The sequence below is a fragment of the Pholis gunnellus genome (genome assembly GCF_910591455.1).
Source record: "Pholis gunnellus genome assembly, chromosome: 4".
Lineage (NCBI taxonomy): Eukaryota > Metazoa > Chordata > Actinopteri > Perciformes > Pholidae > Pholis > Pholis gunnellus.
This window is the reverse complement of record NC_136530.1, coordinates 24,850,006-24,863,007: the sequence shown is the minus strand read 5'-3', so window position 1 is coordinate 24,863,007 and position 13,002 is coordinate 24,850,006. Positions and strand designations below refer to the sequence as shown.

At 42.6% G+C, this 13,002-nt stretch overlaps 1 protein-coding gene across 1 annotated transcript; it reads left to right on the top strand.

The window, feature by feature from the left end:
• Positions 1-835: 835 nt before the first annotated feature.
• Positions 836-10,828, top strand: LOC306694760 (leucine-rich repeat-containing protein 24-like; the record flags this gene model as incomplete). Its single annotated transcript, XM_079157748.1, has 7 exons — positions 836-1,042; positions 2,617-2,703; positions 3,439-3,630; positions 3,783-3,951; positions 4,463-4,725; positions 8,301-8,876; positions 10,418-10,828. The coding sequence occupies exons 1-7, from the start codon at positions 875-877 to the stop codon at positions 10,826-10,828; spliced, it is 1,866 nt and encodes a 621-aa protein (XP_079013874.1). The 5' UTR covers positions 836-874.
• Positions 10,829-13,002: the final 2,174 nt, after the last annotated feature.

Sequence of the window (13,002 nt, the reverse complement as noted above, 5' to 3'; positions counted from 1 at the left end):
GCAGCAGCGCTGCTTCTTTATTTTTTTATAAGGCTAATACTGATATGATATATTGTCCATTATTCATACTATTAACATAAACAAATAATAAAACATTGTTAATAAGGATCTCTTAAATGTGGTTTGTAAAGAATTGTGACCGACAGTGTGTCCATATCCTGCGTGTGCGTACACAAACTCTCTCTGTTTGTGACTGTTGTTCCAGAACGTCTTCTCTTTCTGTTTGTTAAACTATTTGTGTCATCAAAAATGTAAAGTTGTGACCAAGATATGTAGGCAACTAACATTTTACATTGAAAAATGAACTTGTCAGGGCTCCCTAGCAGACAAATATGTAACATATATATATATGTATATGTAATATCTGTCATGAGCTAATATCAGCAGGCACACGCTAACACAGATATTGAAGATGATTATGCATAATATTGTCTAATGTAGCTTTGTTTATTTGGCATTATAACATAGAGGACAATGAATCACAACAAAATAGTGTTATTGTGTGCAAAAGTAAATTACTCAAACTCTCAACACGAACCCGAAGGAACATGTTGGTGTTTAAGTTCAGCAAGATGAGCACTCTATTGGGATAGTTCCCCCAAACCTACAAGCTATTTGAGATGCTGAGCAACTCTCTTTTTATGAACCGAGTTGTGTTTAATCGCTCAAGCCTTCGGAGGTAACTCGAAAAACTAGACAAGCAAGCTGCTTCACCCATACGTTATCAGTATTTGATCACAGTCTGGTCTTTGGATATTAGTCACTCTGCTTGTTGTTTGGCTCTAATCATTCAAAAAGCTGAGCTGAGTGTCGATCAATACTGACCTATGTTTTCACTGTTCTCTCTTCATCTTCAGTCCTGTCCATTGATGTGATGGCTGTGCTTTGGGGGCTTCCTCTCGCTGTGCTTCTTCTGTCCCTGCACGCTCCGAGTCGAGCATCTCCTTCCTGCCCTGTGCACTGTCGCTGCTACAGCCTCACTGTGGAGTGTGGGTCCACCAGCCTGAGGGACGTCCCCAAACACATTCCTCCATCCACACAGGTAGGGCCTTATGCATTATGTTGTATGTTGAACTCATAGGAGTGTGCCACGTCAGATTCAGCAAACGCTTCTAACGTCAGATGACTGCGTAAACGACCAGCGGAGACATTATTAAACCACTTTTGCTTGAATGAGCCATCATGAGAATTGTGGTTAGCATAATCAACGCCTCATTAGTAAGGCTTTGTGTCCTGCTGTTACGACAAGCGGAACCACAGGGAAAACATGACTCAAATGCACGACCTAAACAACAACTTAACTTCTCAGCAGAGGTTCAGTACACAGGCAGGCAGGCAGAACAAATCAAGCAGGGATGAGGAAAAAATGTGGTCGAGGAAAAACAGGCAGAGATATCAAACACCAGGAACATAACAGCAGGAAAATAGCTGGACACAGAGGGCGAAGACGAAATGGCACAGAGACAGGGGAACACGGTTTAAATACACTGGGGAGGCGTAGTTGGATCCAATCAGGGGCGGGGCACACATTCACAACGACAATCGATCAGTGCAAAGGGAGGAGTCCACAGGAAGTCTCCATCACAGAGCTGGAGGAGAGAATACAGGCTTCTGGTGATGATGACAGGCGTTGCAACAGACGTAGTTTCTCTGGACAAAGACTTCCATAAACCTCCATATGTCAGGACGCCATCTAAAGACATGCTCTCTACTGATGAGCTACGGAAGGGGTCACAAATAGGCGGGCCGAGGTCCGGATCCAGACCCAGACGCCATTGTATCCGCACCCAGGACCTAAAACCGATAGATAATTGAGAATTAATACATTTTGACAGAGCGCTTCTATTTTAACTGGCGCAGCTTTTATAGCCTTTTCGGCACTCGTTCACTGGTCCAGGAAACACACAACCAATCACATGCACATTAAATCACATCTCGTGATGCTGCTCAGCCAATCAAATATGGCTACTCCGACAAGTTTCCCGACTCCAGTGAGATTTACACACACGGGGGAGAGACGAGGAAAGAGAACGAAGAGCAGGAGAATAATCACGTGAGTCAGAGAAGTTATTTCACATGGCGTTCTCCAAAAAGAGAGAAGTGGTCAGCGAGACACAACAGCAACAGTAGCCAATTTTGTATTATATTATAATTCAAATTGCAGTCAAACAGGAAAATGTCAACATGATTTGGTGTTGATTAAGTGTAATTTTTATGTTTTCTCAAGCAGATATGCTTCAAAGTAAAGAAATATACAATCCATTCGTGAAAAACGTAGGTTTGGATCAACAGACTATTGTCACATGACTCCTCCAAAAGGCCTGGAACACGCTGTGTTTGTACCTTCTTTTGTAAATTGTGTTTAAGAAAATAAAAAATACGAGGAAATTGGTGAATGTGAAAAGTTCTCCAAAATCACTGTGAATGTAAGAGTGGATGTTGCATGAAGCCCGTTTCACTGAAAGAGAAGATTATACGGATGTTATCCTAATCCAGAAAACAGAATCCACAGACAAGAACAACATAGAATGAAATACAGTTCACATCTGAAACATTTACCAATGCTAACCAAAACTCTTCCTCTGTCCGTCTTCATCTTATCTTCTCTCTATCAAGACCATCTTCCTCCAGGACAATGTGATTGGTCAGATCCGTCGACAGGACCTTATTCTGCTCCGGCACCTGCACTACTTGTACCTGCAGGTAACAAGCACACATAGATGGTTTTAATATGTGGTTTCACATATTAAAACCATATCCAAGAGAAGCTCTGATTACAACTACTATACAAGTACCATCCATTCACCATGTAACCGACGTCACTGCCTCGCTCCATGATGGAGGCATCTTAGCATCTTTTATTAGTTTATATTACAAGCCTTGTCTTGGCATTAAGTCAAATCAGAATGCTTCGTACCACTATGAAGGAAAGCTTTTCTTTCCGTATGTCCAAATCATCTACACTGTCATCGAAGTCCATGGTGTTATTTACTCTAATAGCATTGTGTAGAAGTTGCACACTTCATTTTTTCTGTTTTTTTTCAGAAATGCCGATAGCCAGGAGGTTCAACTTAAACTTGTTGATTTTCTTCCAGGCAATATCTGTTTGGCAGCTTGAGTTTACTTACTGACACTCTGTGATCTAGTTATGGATACATGCTGTGAGTATATAGTGTGATAGAGTGTATATGTACTCAGACAGAGAGTACTGTGTGTCAACTTGACTGTTTACAGGTCATACAGTAACTAAGTGACCAGCGGCCCCCTCAGGTTAACTAGTTACTACACATCACACGTGAGTGAGTCACTTGAGAACATTTGTTAGACTTCACACAGCTCCCTCTGGAGAAAAGGAACAAGACAGAAGAAACAGCAGTTTAGGCACTGATTTAAATATAGTGCAAGTTGTATCAGCCTCTTATGTTCCCCTTCCTCCAGAACAACACCATCTCAGCAGTGGAGCCTGGCTCTTTCCAGAACCAGGGTCAGTTGCTGGAGCTGGCTCTGAACGGGAACCGGGTCCACCTGGTGACAGCTGACATGTTTCAGGGACTCGAACATCTCCGCATCCTTTACTTGGCAGGAAATGACATCACACGCCTACTGGACTACACCTTCCGTGGTTTACAGGTAAGGCATGTTAAAGCACATGTATGATGTCCATGATAGTTCACATATTTGAACTATAAACTCAATATGGGGCTATGTCTAGCTCAGCACTGCAGTTTTCTTCATTCCTAGATGAGGCTCCATAGATGAAATGTATTACCATGTCTCTGCAGCGCCTGCAGGAGCTCCATTTGCAGCACAACAGTATCGAGATTTTAGCAGACCAAGCTCTAGTTGGTTTGACTTCTCTGGCTCTGCTGGACCTGAGTAGGAACAATCTTCACACCATTGGCCCTGCGTCCCTGCGGCCTCTGGTCAGCCTACAGGTGCTGCGCATCACAGGTGAGACTGGATTACTGACATACATGATGTTTGGGGAACATCCTTGGGAAAATGTATTACTTTTTCTACTTTTCATTAAAATGCAATCTGCTGTTTTTTTTGGCTACAAATAGATTGAACCAGGCAGGCAGACCCCTTTTGACTGAACACTGGTTATGGAATTAAAACAATAATAATTTGATTGAATCAGTTTATTTCACATTATTCCTTACTTCTTTATGCAGTCAATGTATTTCTCTCTCTTTGTATGGTTACTCCAAAACCTTTAATCCAGTCATGTCACAATGAAGTTTCCTCATTTTCCATAGGTCAGTCCAAAACCATTCATGACCCTCCTGTCAATACATATACATATACCTTATACACACACACCGTATTCACTCCTCACAAAACATTGTCTTTCAGTACTCTGAATTGTCCTCTCCCTACCACCACCACCAGAGACTAGGACCTCGACTGGCTCAGCATCAAGGGGCTCCAACCTAACCTCCTGTCCTCTGCTCTGCTGTAGACAACCCATGGCGCTGTGACTGTGCTCTCCACTGGCTGAGGAGCTGGATTGATGAGGAGGGTCAGAGGCTGCTCAGCTCTGCAGAACGTCGACTGGTCTGCACCGAGCCGCCGCGCCTCTCTCACCTCAGCCTGGTGGAGGTCCCCCTAAATAGCTTGGTGTGTATCCCTCCACTGGTGCAGCTGGAGCCCAGGAGGCTAGCTGTGCGCCTGGGAGAGAGCCTCAGGGTGTCCTGCCATGCCTCTGGTTACCCACGGCCACAGGTAGGGATACTTAAAGAGAACAAGTATAACTTCCAGAAGTTAGTTTCAGCATCCAGAGTAGTCCAGCAGCAGTCTGCTCACTTGGTTATGATGTGCAAAAGAACTCTTGTATCAGAAAATAAAAAAAATGTAAAAAATCGGATTCAGATAAGTATTATTACAATCTGCACAGGTACAGGGCAGGACAGGCACATTGGATAGACTCTGTAGATGTATAGAGTGTCTCCATGAGAGGAAGGTCAGAGCTGATGATTCTCTCTGCAGTTTTAATGACTTGTTGAAGAGATTACCTCTCAGTCTGGTTTGCGTATCTCAAACCACACGATGCTCACACTGGTGAGGATGCTCTCCTCTCTTCCCCTGTAGGCCTGGGTGAAGAGCTGACGGCTGAGTGCTGCCTTTTGAAGGAAAGCCACTGCTGTGCTTTCTTCACTGTTGCCACAGTGTTTTTGGCTGAGCTCAGGTTTTTGTCGTGAAGACCCATGAAACGTGCAACTGTCAGCCATCCCCGTGATGACGAGGGGTTGCATAGGGGGGGCTTTCCTCCTGAAGTCTATAATAAGTTCTGTTGGTTTTGGTTCTGTCTTTGAACAAGGTCATTGTCCTCTCCATAAATTATTTTGTTCATTCATTCCCTTTATGAAGACTCGACCACCCCGCTAATGAGGCCAAGGATGGTGATGTCATCTACATATTTAATAATAGCATAGTATACAGACCCCCGGAACAAGACTGTACACGGGCGACACAGGGCTCTTATTCATAAAACAGTAGGATCCACACTAAATGTTTGCGTGCATTCAAAGGAGGAAATGCCAGAAAATATTCAGATTTCTAAAACCTTGCATACACCTGCCAGTGTGCAATTTCCTTTTATAAATTCCAAATCAACCTGTAAATATGCACAGCTTGTTCAGCCTCACATCCTGCCCTTTGCGTTCAACCACAAATGGTCAATGCAAAGCACCTTATGAATGTTGATGCATAAACATGAGGCTGCTGATCAGTTGGTCTTTACGGGAAATCAACGGCTACTACTCATTTACTCCCTCTTCTTTCATTTACACAGTGCCGGAGTAATTATCGTGCAACATAACACATCACAAGTCTCACGGCAGTGTTTACATGTTTTACAACAATCAGAATGATTTTTCCAAAATGATTGCAACAATCAGTGGTATCTACCACCCTGGATATCATTTAAAAAAAGAAAGTTTGTGGGTGAACACAGTTTTTTTTTTTTATTTATTCACTTCACTAGCAAGGACCACACCATCAAATAGAAGCATTTAACAGATGTATTGAAGGTAAACGTGATTGAGATGCGAGGCTTAAACTTTGTGTGGCTCGTCCGGTTAGCCGAATGAGTTGTGGGGAGCTTCGATAGGGAATCAGCCATAGCAGCCGGGCTTGGCAAACCCCCAAAAACCCCATGTTACTTGAGACTAGATTGACCTGAGTTGAGATCTTTACGATGTGGGCAAATGTAGTGGAGGGAAGTCATTTGTCCAAGCTCTACGAAGGAAGGGGTCAGCATTAATTGAAGTGATGGTATGAGGCGGAGAACTCGGAACATCTGAGGCTGGCGAAAAAGGCGGGCAGGAATATAACTTTTAAGGTTCGAGCAATGTGAGGATTATTGCATCAAATAGCGGCTACGGTTTTTTAAGCATGGCTCTTTGTGCAGAAGACTTGTGAGAGTGATGTTGTGGAATAGGTTAGATAGTAAGCTGGAGGCCAGGCTCGGGTTTGTGGTGGAAAAAACCGATTCAATAGTACAGAGTGAGTCCTATAATACTGAAACAAGAAACAGTGAGGAAAGAAGTTTGTCTTTCAAGTATTTATTCTCTGGCCAGAGAAGGCTTCACCGTCATATTGACTGCAACACAGTCTGCAGAGGATGAGCCAAGAGTTCAGTTTGTCTCCTGCTCTTAAGCATCTCAGCACACAGTAGGGGGGAACATCAGGTATTTACATTATAACAATTGATCAGCAGTTTCAAGCTCCCATTGACCCCTCCAGTCACCCCTTCATCTTCTGAGCCTTGTCACACAAAGACATGTCTTTATTACTCTTACCTATCTCTGAGAATCCTCACACCTCAACATTCTCTGGTTGAACTGCAACCCCCATTGAGTCACTCCCTCTTATGCAAGCAAAGACAGAGACAACCTATATGGTCCTGTTACCACTCTCTTAGGTACACAATCATATGTCACACCAGTGTTGGGCCGTGCATTTTATACCTGGGCCTTCACTGCTGAAATACCACCTTATAGCCTCATGATGGCGCCACAGCTAGGGTTATTATTCGTTTCTTGGGCTGTAACTATATAACGTTACGTATTCGTATTAAACCGTTTGGTACGAGGCTTACAAACCAAACAATACGTTTGAATAATACTAGTGCATTTGGAAAATGCAGAAGCTTAAATTGTAGGAAATATAATGTTTTCTGCGCTCACCAGGAGACAGCGGTCTGTGTGACCTCTGAACCGGAACAAAAACAGCTGGGGCTCCACAAGTGTTCTGGGAGGCTAGGCTAACTAGCTTAAACAACAACAAATCACTCCCATCCAACAACTATCTTATTTCTGTAAATTAACCTTCTTTTACAGAATTATTGCTAGTTCACTTAGATAGTATTTAATATTGAATTCTTCCATATTTGAAAGCTGGGCTATCTCAGCTGCAGAACGGTACCAAGCAGTTTAATATACAATCCTGAATAAAGATAGGGAGGGGGAGAACATCCCGCCCCCCTCTTGAAACAGACAGGCAGAACAATCAACATCCAATTTAAATGGCAGAAAACTCAAAGAATTGTAAACAGAGTTAGTTATCAGGAACAAAACTTTAACCATTATTTATAAACTCAGATGTTTTCACTGTTTAAGATTTGGTTATAGTCAGGCTCGCAGATTCATTTTTTATTTTCATCGTTGTTATTATCAGATTTCCATTTTTATCATTTTTGCGTCAACGTTCACTACATCCACCATATTGATTGTGAAGGCCTTCCAGGACATTCAAAGTATCCGACCATGTCATGGCCCTCAGATTTCTCTGGGACGTTTAAATGTTAGATCTCCTGCCCAGTTTTTGAGTTCATCATCTTTGTCTCAAGTCATACATATTAGCAAAACCTGCTTGGCTAAAGTTGTGACAGTGAAGTTTGGATGTCAGCTGTCTTCTCTCCATGTGAAAGGTCAAGTCGTCATTAGAATCCTGAATAGCTTTCATGAGAGATTTGAGCGTTGGCTTTTCTTGGTCAGCCGCCATCTTTTCTAGAGAGAGGTCTCACTTGATGAATATCGTTACATGAAGTTTCTCACCCTTGAAACTTCCTTGAAGGGAATAACAAAAAACCTATAGTAAAGGAAAAATGTTAAGCCAATTCCAGCAAGTTTGTGACTACTGTTGAGGCAGAGCTCAGAGATACGGATCCAAATTCAGGGGCTGTATCACATGATTCCCCCTGCCCAATTTAGGTTGAGAGCACATTATTTGATTATTTATGTGATGATAACCTTCTCAGCAAAAAAATGTTCATGAAACACTGACTGATTTTCCAGGTGACCTGGAGGAAGGCGTCCCAGGGTAAAGTGGTGCTTTCTCCCAGAGGCCTGGTTCAGGAGCTGGGTGCAGGAGGAGGTGGAATGGGTGGAGGAGAGGAACCCTCAGAGGAAGGCAGAGTCAGTCTGCAGAAGACTGAAGGCGAGCGCTTCGACCCCGACACCGGCAGTGGCATGCTGTTTCTGAGTAATGTGACTGTGGCTCATGCAGGTTTCTATGAATGTGAAGCCTGGAATGCAGGGGGTGTGGCCAGGGTGACTTTCCAGCTCGCCATCAACTCATCCACTTCCTCTTCCTCCTCTTCTTCCTCCATCTGGGCCTCGTGGTCCCAGGTGTCCTCGCCATACTCACCCTCGTGGCCCAGGCTGAGGAGCCACGGTGCTGCTATGGGCTCAGATGTTAGCCGGGAGCCGCTGTACGCACTAGGCAGCATGGCCTTCAGCGCTCTGGGAGCTGCCACTCAAACTGCTATAGCTGTAGGCATCTCCCTGCTGGCTCTGACCGCTCTGCTGCTGGTCGCCATGATCTATAGCCGACATCGCCAAAGAGAGAAGGAAACTGATGGAGCTGAGAAGGTGTGTGTAAGTTTGTCTGTAATAGATTAAATTGTCAATTATTTGATTTAGCAACAAAAATGTTTCTAAATGTTTTTAAACTTCTTGTTATTAGAACAACACACAGTTTTATATACAAATAGTTTTCTGACACAGATTTCATCACACAGGTGAAAGCAGGTTTGCAGAGCCTTCTTAAGTTAAAACTCTAAACCTTCCCTTTAGAACTGATGTATTAATTATTATCTGACAAGAAACTGTTGTTAAGAAGAAGAATAAGTAATAAGGCCACTTAAGCAACATCTAATGGCAGCCAGTACAAACATTAATAGTGCGTGGCTGAATTCAAATGTCCACCCTGCGGACTTGCAGACTAGTAAGTAAGTTAAACTTTGTTAAACACTTTTCGAAACCAGGGTTAGTACTTCAATTACAAAGTTTAGGAGGCGGGGATCAACCACACCGATGAAACATGAGTGCAGGGATGCCTCCCAAAAGACTGTGCAACAAACATTTTTAGGCTGTTTAGGCTTTTTTGAACGTCTCCACATGCTACCTACCAAATTTCATCAACGTACATGAAGGTTAAAGGGCGGGGCTTTTTCTACGCTGTTCATTGCAAACTCACTATCTTCACGATAAAGCATCATCAAGGTCTTACGGCTCCTCAAAACACATTTGAGGTGGATCTGGTCAACCCTCTCGGAGGAGTAAATCAAAGAATAAAACATGTCATTTCCTTTTGCTCGGCGCGATGAGTAAAAGTCAATATTTGCATGTACATGTCCTCCAGCCTAGAGTTACAATAACTTCCTGTTTCATTGCAAAATGCGCTTTTTTGCCACCACAGAAACATAGTTCCATAAAACTGTGATTTATTTAGAGGAACAATATCATTCTATCAAATTTGATAGGGCCTCGTCAACCCCTGGTCAGTGCTCAGGCCCTAATAATTATTTCCCTTGTTTCGAAAGGGCCTTCGTTGGCCTGAATAATCCTTAAATGTAATAACGTCTCTGCTGGCGTTATTAGGATAATTCTTTCAGTTTCATGAGGGCCACTTCTGGCCGACCACTGGTCAGTGCTTGGGCCCTAGTCAGGGGCAGTGTCTACTGGCAGTGAAGCAGCATCAGGGCATCATCAGGGAATTCCAGAATTGGGCAGTCCAGCAGGATCAACTGGGTTATTGTTTCATTTTGGATTTATTGGTATGACATATTATTATTTATTTATTTTTAAAGAGGATTTGCATTTTTCTATTTTGACTGATTGATCAAACTTTGATTTGGTCAACCCCCTCCTATAGGTCTGGGGTTGACCCATTGTGGGCTTTATCCCTTAAAAGAACTGCTCCCAGACCCTGAGGAGGGGGCTAGTTTAGGAGGAATTGAGAGTCGACTTGTTTACTTGTCAAATGTTCAAAAGTTGAATTGGAGAGGGTGAGCTGAAGACAAAAACACTCCATGAAGAGGCTGCCATCTTGCTGCACTGACTAGACTGAAAATGTGTGTTTCCATTATTGCTGTACCTCAAAAGTGTTGAAGGTAAATTGTAACCTGCAGGAGGAGAGCATCCTGTACGTGAATGACTACTCTGATGGCCCCACCACCTTTGCCCAGCTGGAGGAGTATCGTGATGAGCGCGGCCATGAGATGTACGTCTTGAACAGGGCCAAGCTTGTGCTGCCTCCAGCTCCACCCACAGCTGTTTCCACCACTAACCTGGGTTGCCCTGTTCCATCTGACACCTCCAGCCACACCCTCTCCTCTGGGCCTTGCCAGACCATGAGTCCCACCCTGGCCCCCAACAAAAAGCTGCAACAGCAGCAGGATGGTGACATACGGACCACGAGGAGGATGGCGGGGGAGGGAGGGGAAGCCAAGCCTGTAATCATGTCAGAGGCAGAAGGGATGTTTCTGAATCATACAGGCCTGTTCATGGACTCCCAGATAGCCTATGAGATCCACTGCTGAAGGGGGGGGAGATAATCCACTCCTTACAGAGGGTGTGAAACAGTGGTTTACAGCAAAGCCTGTCACATTTTAAAGTCAGGGTCACTGCTGGAATCTACCACTAACTGGCATCAGCACCCATCCCTGTGGAAGGATTTACTTTCTACAAGTCAAGTCCAAAGTGATGGGCTCATACTGGAGAAGGTTTACATACCTGGCTCACAATTGGGTTTGTTACATCAATAGCACTAAGGGAATTTTTAATGGACAAACTATGTGAACTTGCCAAAACAACAGCAGTGAGTAGACTGGTGTGTAAATTGCCATTCAAATGCCTGACACTTAAAGACAAATTGAACTGGACTCAGGTATGTACTGAGCTGCACACAACTGAACTATCCTGTACATGAATCAATCATCAATGATGTGCAAAAGTTAACATATTTCCTCTCGAGAACTCTGAAGACTCAAGTTTGGGTGAGTATATCAACTGGAGTAATCATGGATCTTCCATTTCATGAACATGGAGCAGTAGTGTATTTTATAACTGTTTTAATGTCTGGACATGTTTTCATTTAATCTCAGACTTTGTAGGTTGTTGAGCATTTAAAGGCATCATAGTGTCCGTGTGACAGCTGGATTTTGTAACTATTTATCTTAATGTTTGGAAACATATTTATTCATCAGAGAGGATCTTAAATCTGAGTCTTAATCTCCCATTATTGGAACATAATGTTAACACAGTGGTGCTGTAGCAGTGGAAAGTATTCAGCAAGGTAAACAAGTTAGGATATAATCACTCAAGTGAAGCAGAATAAAAAGAAAGGAAGAAATGTAATTGAAATATTAATACCAAGGCGTCGGCTGTTAGGATGATTATATAGTGTGGTGGTTCTGAGGGCCAAACACACTGCAAGTTAAGAAAATACATGCAAATAGACAAAACAGCAAATTAAGGAAACATCCTCACCACTTTTACAACACATAGCTACAAATAGATACAACACAACCAAATAATGAAACACAAAGAAGAAGTAGCTGCTGTCTGTTCTTTCATTGTCATTCATTGTGTTGTTCATTCTGTAATAAATGGCTTGTATTGCTCTTCTGTCCATCCTGGAGAGCTGTCGCTCTTCCTGAGTTTTCTTCCTTTTCTTCTGTTAAAGGTTGAATCCGATGCCAGTGTCCAAGATGTTGTATGTTGTACAGATTGAAAAGCCCATGAGCTATCTAAATAAAATGTAATTGAATTTTACAAAGGTATACACTTGTAAGTATTATTCATGCATCATAACCTAACCCAACTGCAATGCAAATCATTTTTGCCTTGAACGTTTCTTGGGGACAGTTCTGAAAGTAACTATAGCCAGATAATATAATACGACCCCGTTTCACAATTACTTGTGTGTATTTCATCAGATCATTCAACGGCAAATAATAAGCAAAAGGCTACGTTAACATGTCTGCAATAATATCTGAAAACTTGCGATCACAATGTTAAAATCTGCCAAACAAGAAGTAACCAGCACCACTAACTGACAGCCGACTTTAACAGCAAGCCGTGTGAACTGGCATCATCTGCTACTTGCAGCACGTTTATGTTTGTGGTTGTGTTTGTGTATTTGATTGTGTTTTCTCTATTTGCGGCACATATCTGTTTTTGCAGCATCTTTCTGTATTTGCTGTGTTTTCTCTGTCTGAAGCACATTTTGTCTGTTTGCAGTTTTGTAATGCTGCTCTTGGTGCTTGGTGTTGCTGAAGATGTTTTCATACTTGCAGTGTGTTGATCTCTCAGGGCTATCGTAAAATAGGAATTATTATATTACTGAACTTGATCAGTATTCTAGTGTGTGAGGATAAATAAACTACTATTACTGAGAAATTCACTTCAAAACAGACTGAAAATATATTTGAATAAAACTTGGAAGAATAGAAGAAAGATAAATGCCTAATAAAGTCTATCTGAACTGTTGTAAGTTCAATATATATATTATATTATGCATTGTTTGCTTAATGATGGTCTTTCCTTCAACATCTTGGATTTAACCTTTAATTCAGTTGCTGGGTTTTTGGGATCCTTTCAGCCCATGTTTGGTTGTTTCAACACTTCCTGAGGACAAGTCAGATGTTTGGACCATTCACCGAAGCTATCGAAGACATTTCCAGGAGATTTCTTTCCGCTGTGTTCCCAGGTT